At 52.1% G+C, this 17,952-nt stretch overlaps 1 protein-coding gene across 1 annotated transcript in view; it reads right to left on the bottom strand.

Annotated features, from left to right (window-relative positions):
* Window positions 1-15,279, bottom strand: part of TRABD2B (TraB domain containing 2B) — a 245,354-nt gene extending 230,075 nt beyond the window's left edge. The window contains exons 1-2 of the mRNA XM_036757761.1: window positions 15,142-15,279; window positions 11,265-11,825 (exon numbers count right to left, since the gene is read on the bottom strand). Of these exons, the coding sequence (XP_036613656.1) occupies window positions 11,265-11,825; window positions 15,142-15,279 (699 nt within the window). The remainder of the gene's footprint in view (window positions 1-11,264; window positions 11,826-15,141) is intronic.
* Window positions 15,280-17,952: the final 2,673 nt, after the last annotated feature.

The raw sequence follows: 17,952 nt of genomic DNA, 5'->3' as shown, positions 1-17,952 counted from the left end.
GCCAGCCAGGCCAAGCCTCCCCTTTTACACACATAGGAAGTGATTTGCCCAAGGTCACAAAGATAGACAGTGGTAGACGTGGCTCTTAACCCTGTGCCTCTGACTCCTCCTTAGAGATGAGCACACTGAGGTCCAGTGAGAGCTAAGTGATTCATCCACAGTCACACAGCTGGTGACTCCCCCTCTCATTCGGCTGGACGCCAGTTCATGAGGAGGCACTTGCTAACCGACCCAGGTATATTCTCTGCCTCTGTCTGGTGCAGCCTGCTGGATGTCCCCGGGGCCATTAGCAGAAAGAAGGTTGCCAACAGACAGAGCAGGGAAAGGGGACAGATCCAAAGTTAGAAAACAGGGCCGGGGCCTGACTCAGCTATCACCTCATAGGAGCTCTAATAAACTCACATCCATGGGCCTCAGTTTCCCCAACTCTAAAATCTGAAGGTTCTCTTACTTTGGGCATCGAGGCTTCCTTGAACCTGCATAAGGTCATTCTCAGTCTAGGGAAGCTGGCATTTCTCCACAGAGACACAAGATGACAATTTAGGTCAGCACCCAGCCTGGGGGCCTTGTTTTATTTAGGGAACAGCAAAGAGGGCTTGAGTTCAATCTCACAATCGGTGTGAAGAGGAGAGACCATGGGCTGTTGCTCTCATCCAAATCTAGGCCAAGCTGTCAGGCCCCAGTGAGCCCGGCCACCCCCTCTGAGTGCTCTGCTCCTCCCCAGGGCCCCGCACATGGTTCTCATTTGCCACATTTAGCAGTTTTCATTTATCCTGCACGACGCTAACGGGATGACCTGCAAACAGAAGCTCTCGCCGGGTGCTCTGGAAGAAACCCAGGATCCTCCAAGAGCAAAGGAAAAGGGAGGGAGGATCAGGGGCAATCATCCCTAGATTTCAGGGAGCGGCCCTTGTATCTGGTTGCAAGGTCCTCCGGGTCAGAGGGCGGTCGTGGCTGATTCCAGCCAAGGGAAAACCTGTGGAGTTGGAGGGGATGGCCCAGGAGAGGTCAGAGTGGCCCAGGAGGTTCAGAGAAGGTGGGAGCTGGGGTTTTTGTCCCAGGAGGAGAGAAAGCTTTTGGTGGCTACATTAATTCAATCTACAAACATTTGTTCACCTTTTCTCATGTGCAGGTTCCTGTACGAGAGAGAGGGATTGTTTAGATACCGGCTCTTACCCTCACACTGAGCTAGAATTCAACAGGAATAACTGTGATACACAAGCAGTGGCTCAGAGAGGAGGAAAATCAGAACTGGCTGAAGTCCAAGGGGGCAGGTTATTCCTCGCTCCAGAGGAGGAGTGAGGCTTCCTGGGAGGAGCTGGGTTTTCACAGACAATACAGGATGAGGATGACGGAGGAAGCATGCAGACTTAGAGAGCGGCAGTTGGAAGGCGACTGATGTTGGAAACTGTCAAGCATGTTTTAAAGGAAAATGATCTATTATTATTAATGTCGCATTTAGAAAAATGCCCAACAGAGAGCCCCGAGTCTGTCCTTCAGGCTAGAGGCACTGGGGAGCCACTGGAGATTCTGGAGCAAAGGAGTGACACAGCCAGACCCACATTCTCTGAATATTCTGTGTGAAGGACAGACTAGAGAAGAGAGAAGCCTGAGGCATGGAGACCAGTTAGCAAAGGCTCGGGTGAGGTGGGATGAGGGCCTGGGAAGAAAGCTGCATGTGGAATCAAAGGACTCAGATTTGAATCCTGCTCTGCCAGTTACTGCCTACATAGCTTGGGTCAATCTTTTTTTCTGGGTCTCATTTTCCCCATCTGTAGAATAAGAGACAGACTTCCAAACCCTAGTTATTCTAGGCTCCTACAAATTAAGGAGGGAAAGGGGCAGATGGGAGGGATGCTCAGGAGGTAGGAAGGACCAGACTAGAGACAACTGACTACAGATAAGAGGTCAAGAGAAGGAGTGGGAGGTGTAAGGGTGGAAAGTAAGGAGTTGACGATTTTTTTTAGCTATATTAGCTCTCCTGAGGTGGGGGGGTGGGGCTTGGGGCCTGATCTTCAGCAGGTAGGTTCCCCAACCCCCTAGGAGAAAGCCCAGATCCCTGAAGCTGGGCCTGGCACACACTTGTATGGTCCTCGATGTCTTCTGTCAGAAGCAATGGGCCAAGGCTGGGCTCTGGGAGGGCCCCTGCCCAAACTTCCATCCCCACTGGATGAGGACGGCCCCAAGTCTTTACATAACCTTACTGTAGAGGAGAAAGGCAAATCCCCCCTTCAGAAAAATCCTACCTCCGTGCTGTGTCTCTGTCCTGCCTGGCACTGGACGCCATCCATCTCGTTAACTCTCTTTAAAGCATCATTTCCCTTCCAAGCTGCTGGCCTCAAGCCCCAAGCCGAGCCTCGGTCGGGGGCCGCGGGGAGAAAAAGGCTGCTTGAGGTAATCCGGCAGCACCCCCGGAGCCCCAGTGAATGCCGTGGCCGATGCTTGGCTGGGGGGAGGCTGGCTTCCAAAGGCTCCAGAGCAGCCGCTGACCAAACAAGATGGCCCCCCCTTACAACCTTCATTAAGGCTGCACTGGGGGGGCCCGGTAATCCCATCAATAGAGACAGCCAAGCTGGCCCGCCCAGCTCCTGGGGCCCAGCGGGAGAAGCCGGGCCGAGAAGGCAGACTCACTGAACTGAACAGCTTCTTCTGGGGGAGGGAGGCCAAGGCATGGGGGAGGACCAGGCTGTGGGTTTAGAGCTGGTCCTTGAGCCTAGCCCCTGAGACGGAGAAAGGAAACTGGGTGAGGTTTGGAGAGACTGGGTTACTTGTCCACGACTATACAGGTGGGATCATAGAACCGTAGACCTGGAGCTTTCAGGGGCCTGAGAGGTCAGCAGGTCCCAGTCCCCCATTTTCTAGAGGAGGCGACTGTCTGGCCCCTCACGTATCAGATGAAAGGTTTTGACTTTCCCCAAGGTCCCACAGATTTTAAGTGCCAAGCCCCGGATTTGATCCGCAGCCCTTGATTCCAACTCCCTTCCACTTTCCACCAAATTGGAGAACACAGAGGGACCTTGGGGGCCATCAGATCTAATCTTATTTTGAAGATAAGGAAAACTAAGACCCAGAGACATGAAGTGACTTTTCCAAAGTCACCTAGGTAGTGAGCAGCATGGCCAACATCTGAAGCCAGGACTTTGAACTCCAAGTCCAGAATTTTTTTCACCACCCTCTACCTGGGCTCTTGGACTACCTGCAAATAGGTCTCATGAGATCAGATAATCACAGAGCTGGCAAGGACCCAAGAGGAGGTCACCACAAAAGGAGCTGAGTGCACACCCAGCCATGCCACTCATTGGCTGGGTGACCCAGAGCAAACCTCTCCTTCTCTGGGCCTCTGTCCCCTCCTCTTCCAATGAAGTAACTTCTGAGGTCTGGGTTTAGGATGCTCCTCTGTGCCTGCATGAATGACACTACTCTGTACAACTGCCTCCAAACCTACAAAACACCTACCCCATGAACATCCTGCAAAGTAGGTAGTAAAAATATCCTTGTCTCCATTTTACAGAAGGGGGAACTGAGGTCCAAAGAGAATAAATGCTCAAATAGCAGAGTTTAGAATTAAAGGGGTAGAATGATGCAGTGGGTAAGATACTAGATTGAAAATCCCCAACCTGGGTTCAAATCCTGTTTCTGCTACTTACTGTGTTACCTTGGGTAAGTCACTTAACCCCGGTTTCTATAAAATGAGGGGGTTAGACTGGACCAGAGGTTGGTCACGGACCCCTTTGGTAGTCTGGCGAAGCCCACCTACCCTTCTCAGAATTAGGTTTTTAAATCACAAAATGAAATACATGGGATAGGAGGAAACCAAGCCTACCAAAATACCATTAGCCTTTATACTGGTTATCGCTTCCGCATCGCAAGGATTAGGGATGTGGGACCCCCATAATCTGGAAAATCTGCACAAAATGTTTTGGTCCTCCCTTCACGCCAGAGAAGAAGTCTGAATTTCTCTTTTTCTTTTATGGGCTGTTTGGATTAATACTCTACAATGCTATACATATATATATATATATATATATATATATATATATATAAAATACATGTGTGTATGTGTATATGTATGTGTGTATATGTATATAAATATACATATATGCGTATGTATGCATGTATATACATATGCATATGTGTATATATTTATTTATTTTATGCATTTTTGAGTTTCTAAACTTTTTCTATGTCATCTGTGGCTTCCACAAATCTCCCCCCAAATTTCCCATTTAATCTCTTATGCCAACCCGTAATATAGCGAAACTGTGATGGGGAAAGTAGTGATGTGGAAGGGAAAACTGTATTGCTCTTTCCTGGCCCAGGTGAAGAAGCCTCTGAGGTCCCTTCCAATCTTGGTCTGGTCTCTCTCTGCTAAACTGCCCTGCCTCAGGTGTGAGGGCAGAGACAAAAAGTTCTATAGGGGATAATATTTACACTTGGCGACAGGATTGTAAGCAGCTCCCCAGGCAGGCAAGCGTGACTGTTCCTTGACCTGCCTGGGGGAAAAGGACTTGAGGAGCCATGGGAGTTAGGCCCTGCTTCTTTCTTCGTGAAAGCATGTGGGGCTTGGTTTTCACCCATTTTACAGAAGACAAAACTGAGGTTCAGAGAAGGAAAGGTGCTTGGCAAAGGGAGCCAACAGCTGGGTAACAGTGATAAGAGCAAACCTTTCTATAGCACTTTAAGGTTTGCAAAGCCCTCCGTATACCTCACTACATTTGATAACTCATAGCAATGGGCAGCTGTGGTTAGAACAGTAACCTGGAGTCAGAAAGACTCATCATTGTGAGTTCAGATATGGCCTCAGAAGCTTACTAACTGTGTGACCCTGGGAAAGTCACTTAAACCTGTTTGCCTCAGTTCTCTTATCTGTAAAATGAGCTGGAAAAGGAAATGGCAAAATCCCTCCAGTACCTTTGCCAAGAAAACCCCAAGTGGGGCCATGTAGAGTTAGATACAGTTAACTGAGTAAACAAAACTCACAGCAACCCTGGGGAGTAGGTGCTACTACCAGCTAGCTATATAGATATGTCTACTATCTATGGAGATAATATAGATTATGTCCACTGTACAGATGAGCAAACAGTAGTGGTGAGGTGACTTGCCCAGGGGCACATGGCTAATAAGTATATGGTGCAAGGTTCCTGATTTCCTTCTCCACTAGGCCACCTAGCTGCCCAGAAGTTGGGGACTAGAGTCAGAGGACCTGGGTTCAAATCCTGCTTTGGACACTTAGTATATGTGCGCTCTTATGGCAGTCACTCAACCTTCACGGTCCTCCCTGTAAAATGAAGAGGTTGGTCTAGATGGTGTCTGAGGTCCTTTCCAATCAATCAGTAAACAGGCAATTATTAAATGCTTACTGTATGCCAGGCACTGTGCAAGATGCTAGGGAACCAGCCTATGATGAGGAGACTGCACAGTGGACAAGGGGTTGGGGCTGGTTCTAGGCCCTGAGGTGGGAGCCAGTCCAGGGGGAACTCTGTCCCAACAGCCCTCCCTAGCGAAGGTATGAGGCAGGCCTGGGGCCCTGACCTTGACACCTCACCACCAGGAGCCCTCCCTACACACCCAACTGCTTAGGGGACCACAGTTCTCCTCGTCCCACCATCCCCCGTGTGATGGAAACAGCTCAGAACATGTCAGGGGTTTAATTGCTGAGATGAAGACTGAGTGAGCCACTAGCCAGATGTGAGTTGGTCAGCCAGCATTTCTTAAGCGTTTCCTATGTGTCAGGCACCGTGCTAAGCACTGAGCACACAAAGGGGAAATCTCCAAAGTCTCTGACTTCAGGGAGCTTTCCTTCCACTAAGGGAAAGAACATGTACACATACAATTGGACAGAATATGCAGAGGTTCTGAGGAGGAGGGCAGTAACAGGCAGGGGCGGGGGCGGGGGGACCAGGAAAACGGAAAGAATAAATGAATGAAATAAAAAGGATTTCCTAAGTGCTTATATACTGCAGAGACTGCCTAGAGCCTACTGAGGAAGAAAGTACAGAGAAAGAAACTGAGGCACAGAGAGGAAGAGTTTGGCTCGAGGTCACACAGGTAGCAAGGAGCAGAATTGGAATTCCAACCTGGATCCTCTGACATTCTGATCGCTGAGAATTCATTCCCAACCCCCAAAGGTGCTTGTGTTTGTAGATGAGCACCACTCACTGGGACAGAATGTGACAGGGTGGGAAAGCAAGAGCGGGACGAGGGCCACCTCTCAGAAAAGCCCAGCTCCAAGCCCAGACAGAGGGGCCCGCTTGTACCAGTGCCTGTGTTCATGGATTTAGGGCAGAACAATGAGCCAGAGTTTCCATTCTCCCCCTCCCCTCTGCTCCCCACTGGGCTACACTTCACTCCCTCCACTCAACAGTTCACCACATAGACTCCAGGGACTCCCAGCCAGGGAGGAGCTGAGTTTCTTCCAGAGGCTACCTCATAGGCTATCCCACCAGACTGCCAAGGGCCCCAAGGACCAGAGCGAGAAACCCAGCCTCTGAAAACGTCAGAGCCAGGAGGGACCTTGGAGCATGGCACAGAACATCGGGTCTGAGGCAGACCTGACCCAGAACAGACAATATCAGAGCTGGGAGGAACTTTAGAATAGGGAACAAAATATGAAAATAGGGAGGGACCGGAGACAGACACCAACTAAACCAACCCCCTCGTTTGGTTGATGTAGAAATTGAGGCTCAGAGATGGAAAAATGCCTTTTCCAAAGTCAAACTAGAGACTCATTGAATCATAAAATGGCAGATTATTGAGTTCAACCCCCTGAGTTTATAGAGAAGGAAACTGAGTCCCCAAGAAGGGAAGCTAAGGCTTATGACTCCAAGTCTCTGAAATATATAGACGAAAGTAAGTCTCCTGCCCTCATGCCCAGGTCTCCTAGAAGGCAGACTATCTGAGCTAGAGGAGGACTACATGATCATTAAGCCCCACACTTTCTTTTCCAGGGGAAGGAAGGTATGGCCCAGAAAAGGAAAGTAACAAGTTATCAGACCACAGTGTGGAGTCAGGCAGCTCCACAAAACCCCCCAAAACCGCAGGGGACCCTCAGCCAACTGTCTAAGGCCCAAGACACAAGGGAAGGCTTTTCACTGCAGCCCCGCCCCAACTGGTGAGCCAGCCAAGTGAAACAGAGTAGGGCTCAAATCCAGAAGGATGGTGACCCACTCCCCATGTCACAGTAGGAAGTCACACCTTGCTTTCCTTGATGCCCTAACCCAAATGCCTCCTTGGGCATCAAACCACAGCATGCACCAGGCCCCTTAATTTTCTCCATTTCCACATTTCTACATGAACTCCTTTATTTGATTCTCATAGAAGGTGCAAGGTAAGACAGATGGGTCTCATAACCACCAGTTGATGGATGGGTAAACTGAGAAACAGAGCAGTGCCTTGGGCCAGAGACTTGCCCAGAGGCACCAAGCTTTTTACTAGCAAAGGTGAGACTTCATAGAATCATAAAAACATAAGAAATCACCAATTTACAGTGACACACTGATCATTTTATCAGAGGAAATGAGCTCAAAATTGGGAGGGACTTGGCCACCAGGAAGTAGTAGTGGAGGTGGAACTAGAACCCAGGTATTGTGCTCACAGATGAATCGAATCAGAACAGTGTAGTAAGTACCTACTGTGTGCCAGGAATGAGGGATACATGAACAAAATCAAACAGCCCCTGCCCTCAAGAAACTTTTGTTTATTTAGGAAGACAATATGTACATATAACTATATAACCTGGGGGGGGGGCTCTTTCATTTTTGTCTGTGTGCCCCCAGTGTCCAGGGCAGCAGTTTGCACACAGTAGGTGATGATGGATGGATGCATGGATGGATGGATGGATGGATGGATGGATGGATGGATGGACAGAGAGACAGATCCCAGCACCCTTGGCAACAAGGCCTCTCTCAGAGCTTCTGGGCTTCTTTTATCCACTCACCAGTCGCTGACAAAAGCAGGAATCCAACAAGAAACCTAATTTCTCAGTAAATATTCCCTAAGAGGTCAAAATAGTGTGGCTTCTTCTGGCCTTGAAATAGAAAAAAGGAAGTTGGGGCAAGGTATATCAGCAGCGAAAAAGAAGTAGGGGGGTGGGGAGAGAGAAAAGCAGGAAGAAAGAGAGAAGATGAAAAACAAAAGTCACCTCTTTTGAGTTTGTTTTGGAAGCTGAGCCCCAAGCAGCACAGCCAGAGGCAGAGGAGAATCTCTGGGCTGGAGCCCATGGGACAAAGCTACAAGGAGTGAGCGGCCAGTCCTGCCTTAGGCTAAGGAGCAGGGTCATTCTCTGCTCTCCAGGAGGGAAAAATGTTGCCTTTCCCCCTGCAAAACCAAGAACCAGAGCCCTTTTTAAAGAAGCTATTTTAAGACGGGTTTTCCCACCCCCCAAAAATATTTTGCAATAACAGTAAAGCAGAGAGCAAAGTAAAAATAAAGTATCTGATGCACTTAGCAGATATTTTGGGACAATAATACATCACAGATGTGCACATCAAACCATGCGCACACACGGGGCCATGGGCACGCGCGCTCCCATGCACACACATACAGATGCATGCACACACACACGCACACAGACACACACACACACACAGACACACACACACACACAGACACACACACACACACACACACACACACACACACACACACACACACGAAGGGTTTTGCATTCCTGGCTCTCTCAAGATGCTTCACTGGCTGGCCAGCCACACACCCACCCAAGGCCAGTAATTGCTTCTTCCTGATTTAGCTTCACATCAGCCTCGGAGGATGGAGGGCAGATTTCAGCACCTCTCTCCAGAATGATAACAGGACAAATTGGCCCAGGCGGATCCTTTCACAGGTGGTGAAGGCTTCAAAGATTAGGGAGCTGAAAGCTTGTCTGGCTGGGGGTGCTGCCCCTCTTGGCTCCTGCAGCCTAGCCAGGGACCCAGGGGCTAGAAAGGGCTGCCTGGTGGGCTAGGAGAGGGGTGACCCAGGGTCTTCGCAGCTCTGCTCCATAAAGTCACTCTTCCCCTCTCCCAGTTTTCTCCTCTGTCAAACGAGGGGAGTGAGTGTAATCTCTGAGGGCCCATCCAGCTCTTATATTGTGGAATCTATGTACTAAGGGCCCTCCAATCTCTGACCTTTTCTGTACTCTGTTCTAAGGGACTCCCAACTCTGACCTTCTCTGTTCTAAAGGATTCCCGCATCTCTGACCTTTTCTGCTCTCTGTTCTAAGGGTTGCCCCATGTCTGTCCTTCCCTGTTCTCTGTTCTAAGGGACCCACATCCCTGACCTTCCCTGTTCTCTGTTCTAAGGGACCCACATCCCTGACCTTCCCCGTTCTCTGTTCTAAGGGACCCACATCCCTGACCTTCCCCATTCTCTGTTCTAAGGGACTGCCATCTCTGTCCTTCCCTGTTCTCTGTTCTAAGGGACACCCATCCCTGACCTCTCCTGTTCTCTGTTCTAAGGGCTTTCCCCATCTCTGACCTTCCCTGTTCTCTGTTCTAAGGGCCTTCCTAGTTTTGACCTTCATACCCACAGAAAACTGAATCTGCTTTCAAGGAGGCCACTTAAAGCCTGGAGCCATTTCATGGAAGAATTCTCACTGTTTCTGGAGCTCTAGAATAAGCCCTGTACCTTCTATGATGGGGAACAGGGATCTTTCATAGAGAAGGAGCCCCAAAACCTCCCCCCACCCCAATGTGGCCTCCAAGCCAGAAAAAAGGTGGAGAGCTTAACTGTGTGGGATAGAATCCAAATGTCCATCCCAGGGTCAGAGGATGCAGAGCTGAGCAGGTCTCTGGAGACCATCCTATCCATCACCTTGTAAACCAGCTGAGGCCCAGAGAGGGAAAGAAACTGTCCTAAGGCCACACAGAACTGACAGATGAACCCACATCCTCTGACTCTCAATACATTTCCACAATGTTGAAAACAAGCATCAGGGCCAAGGATGCCTGGAGGAAGCAGAACTGAATAAACCTGGAGAAGGCAAAATATTTTCCACCTAAGAAGCCCACAAGAGCCAAAGAAAGCCCAGAATCAGCCCAGGGTGACCCACCTCTGCTGGCCTGATATGGCCCTTGCCACAGGCTCCAGCTGGGGGGCAGCCGGTCACGCAGGACAACGTCGCCTTTCATTTGGCCTAGCCAATCAATCTGTCTTTTTTGCTTCCCCGGGGGAAACACCGCATTTTTCTCTGGGATAACAAAAGCCTGAGTTCCACCAGGAGGGATCACTTTCCTCCCCTGTTTCCCTGGTTAAAAGCTTGTAACCTCCCCACCAGGGCCCAGCCCCTCTGGCAGATCAGGGCCTTGCCCCAGATTCAGCAGACTTTCTGTGTTATCGTTACCAGGCCAGACTGTATTGAGGGGCAGGGGCCCTGCTCACCCTGTGAGGGCCCTATACCCTGGGCTCAGCTCTGCAGGGGCTGCTCCCAGGGCAAAGGTGGGGCTGAAGGGCTCCTTTCCCCAGCCAATTGACCTCTGCCCACCAGAGAAGCAAGGTGGTGTAGAATGGAAAGCCATGTTACCCACTTAGGGCTACGGAGATTTTAAAGGGGCCTCTTAGGACATACTGTGCTGTTGGCCTCACCTTCCCTTAGCTGGGTTCTGAAATCAAAAGTGGGTTCCTGAGCTCACACATTTTTCCACTCTTCTCTCAGAATCATTAACCCAGAAATGTTCATTGCTATCTCCTGCTCCTTTAGCCACCACCATAAAGGCCACTCTGGGACAACTGGAGGCACCTAACCAGGCAATAAGAACAGCCTTCAGACAGCTAATGTGCCCTGGGTCTGGAGCCCCAGCCAGCACCCCCAGCCTCAACCTGGGCTTACATGCCCAAGCAGCCCCTGCTGCTGAAATGCCCAGCTCCTAGGACTTATGTCAAACCTGCACTGCTGACTCCCTCATTTCCAGGGCTCAAAATGAACATTCTCTTGGCTTAGGGGAACCCAGGTGACCAAAGCCAGAAGCCAGTTATTGTCTCCCCGCCCCGGCCCCCGAGATGCTGAAAGCCCAGGCCAAGCTGTCCTCTATATGCAGGTGGCCCAAGAACAACCGTGCCAGCTTCTGTCCCCCTCCAAAGTCACTGCCATCACATCCTCAGCCCCACAGCTGCCAGCTGCCCCTGAGGCTGGCCAGGCTCCCCACCCCTGGACAGCTTGCTGCCGTGTCCTCTCCTGGAGGGGAGGGGTCTTCGTCTGGTCCCCAGGAGGGACACTTAAGTGCCCGGCTCAGTTTGCAGAGGGTTAGGAGAAGGGGAAGCCGAGATCCTACCTGGGAGAAGTTGAGACCGTTGAGAGGGTGACACTGCTCTTCAACCCTCTCTACTGCTCCAGTCCGCTTCTTCATGCGCTCGGCCTCCTGCGCCAGGTAGAGGTCCAGCACCGGGACGCCTCTCGAGCGCACATCCGTCTCTGTGAGTGAGTTCACCATAAGCATCACCCAGACTGGGCGCTTGCGTTCCCAATTCCCGGCAATGGCATTGAACAGATAGTCGGCATACAGGCCTTTGCCCCTCTGGTCAGGCGTCATCCAGGTGGGCATCATGAGCTTCACGTAGTCCAAGTGGCGCTTGAGACGCCGGTAGAGCTCCCGGGGCAACACGTCCTGGAGGTTCTCACCATGGGGCAACAGCTGGCAGCTCGCCAGGGCCGAAATGGTGTAGGGGTCAGTGAGGTCAAGCTCAAAATAGACCCGGGCGCTGGCCTCAAAGGCTGCCTTCGAATTGTCTGGTATGAAGTCCCAGACTCGTGTATATGGAACATGGATTGTGCCAAACAGGTAGGCAGGAGGGTCCCGATGAATGGTCCAGAGAAACGAGTTCAGGTCTCCCTGCTACCCAGGCCAGGGAAAAGAAAAAAGATGAGACCACATGATCAGAATAACAATAAGAACAGTGGACAAGTCTCTAACACCCAACTAAGCAACAAGCATTTATTAAGTGCCTTCTGTTTGCCAGACACTGTGTCAGGAACTGGAGACACAACTCAAAAAGGAAATGGCCCCTGCCCTTGAAAAATCACTCCATTAGCTCATTTGAACCCCATCACAGAGCTCCAAGGGGCACATCTTAGGTTCTTCATTTTACAGGTTAAATACTGTCCATTTCCCATTGCCCACTAAAGAGTACAAAATGCTTTGATCTTCACAACATTCAATTAGTCAGTTAGCATTTATTAAGCACCTACTATATTCTATGAACAAGGCTAACCGATGGAGATGCAAAGAAAGGAAAATATACCCTGCTCTTCAGGAGTACACAGTACAAGTGTTATTATCCCCCTTTTACAGATTGAGAAACTGTGACTTTGAGAGAAACAGATTTGGCTTATGTCACATGGCTAGAGCTCAGGTGGGAGGCTCATGAGAAGAAGGGACAGATGCTCCCCGTGAGAGCAGGGCAGGTCTAGAGCTTTGGTCTCTATGGCTCCAAGAACTTACTAGCAAACTGGGGCAAGTCCTTTCCAAATCTGTGAAATGGGAGGGTGGGACTAGATGATCTCTAAGAAGAAGATACCCAGTCCATGTGCAGGGGGCTGAGCTTCAAAATGAGGCCCCTGATTATCCAGCCTCAATTTATGGGTTGGGAAGAGAGAAAGGGAGAGGTGGCCAATGACCTCAGGTAAAGATTAGACCAGATACCAGGGAGGGCTCTTCTAGCTCCAAGGCTCAGAGATTCTCATGGGGGCTTCTAGGAAGATCAGCAGCTACTGGTGGATGTGAAAATGCTGAGCAAATGAAAAGGGTACTAATTAACTAACTCCTAAGCACTGATAAAGCACCTACTGTGTGCCAAGCACTGTGCTGGGTGCTGAGGATCCAGAGCTGAAAACAAACCATTCCCTGCCCTTAAGCAGCAGCACAGCCAACCCTCAGCATAAATAAGAATAACACTGAGGATATTTCTGTGATGCTTTCAAGTGTACAACGCGCTTTCCTCCAAACTAGCTATCAAAGCAAGGGATGTGAGAATCACCGTCTCTGTTTGATAGATGAGGAAACTGAAGTACAAAAGGAGGAAGTGATTTTTCCAATTTGTATTCTCCCCTCCATGCCCCACCCCCCCAAAGAAAGATTTCTCTTGTTCCCAAGATCTCAGTCAATTTCCACTATAAACTCTCTGGGCCTCAGTTTCCTTCTCTGAAAAATAGGTGTAGGTCTCTGAGGCCCCTTCTAACTCTAATCTTGTGATCTCTGCCTTCTTTTTGTGGATCCCACCTCTCTCAGGGTTTTTCCAGGGCTGGTGGTAGGGAGAGAAGAGAGAATACATTTTGGGTTTGGGGCTTAGAGGCTTTTTTTTTCATGGAAGGAGCAGGGGTCTATTGGCCATGGTTCCTAGGTCTGCTACCAGCACCACACAGACCTAGAGCACACCCTTTCTTCTGTGGCGCCTTCACCACTTATAGACACTCCCCCAACCCCACCCCTTCCTAATGAGGTTTCTCCAAGTTCTAAAATCCTGTGATTCTAGCGAAAGGGAGGGAGAGAAGACTGAGTGATCCATCTTGGATCTTGGATCCATGGGCCTTTGTGGGAGTTGGTGAGAGGTGGCTGGGTGGGTGGAGATGACAACAGTTCCATTTCCAGGGTACTCTGGTTACAAAGCACCTTGCCTATATATCAACCATCTCATCTAATCTCCAGAACAGCCTTATGAGTTGGGCAGAGATAATTATCCCCATTTTACAGCTGAGTTAAATGAGGCTCAGAAAAATCAGGAGACTTGCCCATCGTCACACAGAGTTGACCAGAGCCCAGGTTTGTTCTTTTCACTCTCCTAGATTAAAACCCTCTCCAAATCTTTTTGAAGGCCCCTCCCCAACATAGGATCATATATTAGATCTGGAAGGAATGCCAGCTGCCTTCTAGTTCAGCCCCATCTTACAGAGATAAAAAAAGACCCAGTAAGATTAAATGACTTGCCATGGGTCATAGAGCTAATAAATCTCTGAGGCAAGATCTGAACCCAGAGCTTCTCGACTCCAGGTCCCATGTGCTATTCACTAAGCCCTTCAAATAGTCATTTGAAAAACCCAAGGCTGAGTGTGGCCCAGGGCAATACGTCCACAGAGAGCTGGAAGGGAACCTCAGAATGGTCCACTGGGAGCCACTGCCCTAGACTGCTTTAGCCCCCTTCCCCAGCTCTGGGGCTCTTCCCTTTGGAAATCTCTCTTCCCCACCCCATCCCCACTCTAGGAGAAGACCGATGGAAGGAGTGAGTGTCTATCCCTCCCCTAGCTGAAGAAAAGGGCAGGAGCCAGGCCCAGGGCCAGGAAGGGAAGCTAGGTGGATGGGGGAGGGGGAAAGAAAGAAAACTCTGCCTCTGGTTGGCACAGAAGGGAAATGACTGGGGAAGTGGAGAGGAGAGAGGGTCAGAGTTCTGTCCTAAGGGAAATGACTGGGAAAGTGGAGAGGAGAGAGGGTCGGAGTTCTGTCCTAAGGGAAGTTTTCCAGAAGGAAGAATGGAGAGGGGAAAGCCAGCCCCTACCCCCAAGCCCTTATGGAAAGGGAAGCTAGAGTCTGGGAATGGGGGTAAAGAGCAGGGGAAGGGTACTAGGGTAGGGGGAGACAGGCCCAGGTCAGAGAAGGTCTAGGCTGCAAAAGGAATTTTCCAGGAGAGGAGAAGCTGTGTAAGTGGGAATAGGATTGGAGAAAGGGGGTCAGTCCAGAAATCAGACTGAGGAGGAAAGTGAACCGTCACAGCTCCAGGCCCCACAGAGGCAGGCTGGGGTAGGTTTTAGGGTGGGATTTGAGTTTCACTCGGGAAGGGAAGTTGGGAGTGGAGGGGGACTGGAGGAAAAGGAGGCATCTCTGTGCTGCTGGCCCAGGCTAAGAGAAAAGTTGGGATGGGGTCAGAGGGATTGGAGGGTTGGAGGAAGAGGAGGCAGCCCTGTGCAGTTGGCCCAGTCTATGAGAGACGTTGGGGGCGTCAGAGGCAGCGGGGCTGGAGGACTGGGAGGCATCTCTGTGCTGCTGGCCCAGGCTATGAGAAAGTTGAGAGGACGTTGAAGAGGGTGGAGGAAAGCCCCCAACGGGCCCTCACTCAAGCCGTCCAGCCTGCAGGAGCACAAATGGGGGCCGGGGGCTAGGGCTGGGGGTGGATAGGAAGGGACCCCGCTGGCCCGGGGGCTGCGAGGGCAGGGCGCCTCACCGATCCAGGCGGCCGGCACTGTCCTGCGGCGTCCAGCGGCTCCCCGGACCCGGAGCAGGCTCCGCGCAGCAACAGTAGCAGCAGCAGGGCTAAGGCGAGCGCCAGCCCCAGCCCGAGTCCCGCCAGGCTCCCGGGCATCGTGTTGCTTTCCGTCCGCTTATCGGTCAGTCTGCCTGGGAAAAGGCCGGAGCGCACGGGGCAGGGCGCGGAGCGAGGACACGAAGTTGGGGCACAGAGCGGACGCGGAGCGAGGGCACGGAGTGGGAGCAGGCAGGGGCAGGGCGCCCCTCTCGGAATCCAGCCCAGCCCGGAGCCCCGCTGCCGGCCCAGGGATGCTCCGGGCTCCGGGGAGGGGCGCCTGGGTCCCTGCCCCTCCGTCCCTCAGCCCAGCCGGCCCCGGGCTCAGTGTTCCCTGCCTGCCTGCCTGCCTGCCTCGCTCCTTCGGGTTGAGTTTGCGGGCTAGGGGCCGGGCGGGCTGGCGGGCGGCGCGGAACAAGTGCGGGGCGGGGGCGGGGCGGGGCGGCCCGGGGCTGGGGGCGGGGGCGCCGGGGTCCCGGCCGAACGGCCGTCAGTCCGCCCCCCGGGGTCGGGCCGCCCGGACGCCCCCTCCCCAACTTCAGGGGCCCGGCCGCTCCGCCATGCTGCTGCCGCTCGCCGGGGCCGGCGCCGGGGCTGCGGGCGGGCTCCCGGGCTCCCTCGGCTCAGTTCGCTGGGGCAGGCGGGCGCACAGACAACCCGGGCGGATCGAGGTTGGGCTGGGCAGGGCTGGGTCGGGCCGGGCCGGGTCTGGCTAAGTTGGGCAGGGGCGGCCCTGGGGCTGCTGGGCTTGGGCTGGAGCTGGGGGGCCGCGGGCCGGGCTGGGCTGGGTCGGGCAAGGCTAGGCTGGGCCGGGCCAGGGGCAGCAGCGCGCTCCGTTCCGCGCACAGGCTCGGCGAGGCGGGGACTGAGAGGCATGTCAGCGTGTCAGACACACACACTCACACACACACTCACACGCGCGCGCGCGCCCAGGGAGGCAGAACTCCCAGCCGCTTTCCAAACTTCCCATCCCCTCCTCCCTCCTTCCCTCCCCGCCTCCCTCTCCTTGTCCCGGGCCTCCCCCCAGGCGCGCCCAGCCGGACGCTAGAGGGCGCGCCGGCCGCGGTCACTGTGGGGCCAAAGCGCGCTTGGCCCCAAGCCCGCGCGGGCCGAGGGCTCCCCAGGAAAGAAGGAGGCTCCCTAGAATCTAGACTTCGGTTTGTTCTGCATCCCCTAACTTGGGAGCCCAGAATCCCGCGAGATACTGCAGAGGGCACTGGACACGCACCACCTTTTTAGCCCCGAGGACACTTAGAGATCAGCTAGCCCATCTAGAGAGGGAAACTGAGGCGGGAAGAGAGACAGGGTACATGCCTCCATGTTGGTGAAACGTCCAGGACCAGATTTCAGCACTCAATATCGCAGCTGTGAAAGGCCTCAAAACACAGAATTTCGGAACTGAAGTTCCCTGGTCACAGCAACCCACCTCCCTTCCAGAGCCTTTGCACGAGCTGTCCCCACCTCCCAGCTCGTCCGGTCCCCTCCCCTCCCCCTAGGATGCCGTCCCTCCTGGCCTCAGCCTCCTAGAATCCGAAATGCTCCTTTTACATAGGGGCTAGCCTGATTCCCATTATCGGTGTCCTCATCCCCCTTGTTAATGCAACTTTGTATCGTCTGTAATTCAGCTACTTTGTATCTACCTTGTATCTATTTTGCTTTTCCTTATCAGGGTACATTTTGTTCCCCTTTCCCTAAAGTGTGTAAGCTCTTCTACTGGAGAAATTATTTCTGTTTTTTGTCTGTATTACCAGTGTCTGCCACTGCCTGGCACTACCAGAAATATAGTAGGTGCTTAATAAATGCTGGTGAAATTATTGGAAGCATGAGCTGGAAGGGACCTTGGAACACAGAGCAGCACCCCCCCCCCCCACTTAGACTCACTCTCTCAACCCTTCCTGAAACCACAGGTAGGATTTCAGACTGCCGACTGACCCCATTCCTCTCTCAGGGTTCTCTCAGGGGCTGGGATTTCTACCACTCACTAGCCCCCATCCAGTGTGCTTCCCCCAAGATCAATTAACCAGCTGACATCAATTAGGTTTTAAAGAGGGATATTTTCTGAAAAGGTATACCAGGAAATAAAATGCAAATATGCCCCCCTCCCCCAGCCAGGGGAGTCACTCTCCCTTCAGAAGGTTTAAGCTCTAGCTGAAAGAGCATGTTGCAAAGCATCGTCCCAATCCTGAGGGACACTCTCTCTCCTGCACAAGGTCCCTAGGGAAATCTGGGCTCAAACTCGAATTGCACAAAAAGTGCTCAAGGTATGCATTTAGGGACCACTAGGGGAACCTTGCAGCTGTTGACCCTGGAGGCCCTTTTCTACCTTCAAGGAAACCCCCATGAAGTTAACTTCGGGGCAAAGACATTGGTGATGGGCAGTCAATTCCTTGCTCAGTCTGGCCAAGCTCCCTTCAGGCTGCAGTGTCTCAGGTGATGCTGGACAGAGTCAAGCAGTCAACAAGCATTCATTAAGTACCTACTCGGCATAGGCATGGTGCTAATGGTTGGGGATACAAGGGAAGGCAAAACAGTCTCTGCTGCCACGGAACTCCCAGTCTAACAGGAAGACAACATGAAAACAACTATGTACAAACAAGATATGTTGTTGTTCAGTCTGTCTGACTCTTTGTGATTCCATTTGGGGTTTTCTTGGTAAAAATACTGGAATGGTTTGCTATTTCTTTCTCCAGCTTACTTTACAGATAAGAAAACAGAGGCAAACGGGGTTAAGCG

The sequence above is a fragment of the Trichosurus vulpecula genome, chromosome 4, assembly GCF_011100635.1.
Source record: "Trichosurus vulpecula isolate mTriVul1 chromosome 4, mTriVul1.pri, whole genome shotgun sequence".
NCBI classification, from domain to species: Eukaryota; Metazoa; Chordata; class Mammalia; order Diprotodontia; family Phalangeridae; genus Trichosurus; species Trichosurus vulpecula.
The sequence above is the reverse complement of the archived record's forward strand: the minus strand, read 5'-3'. Positions and strand labels throughout refer to the sequence as shown.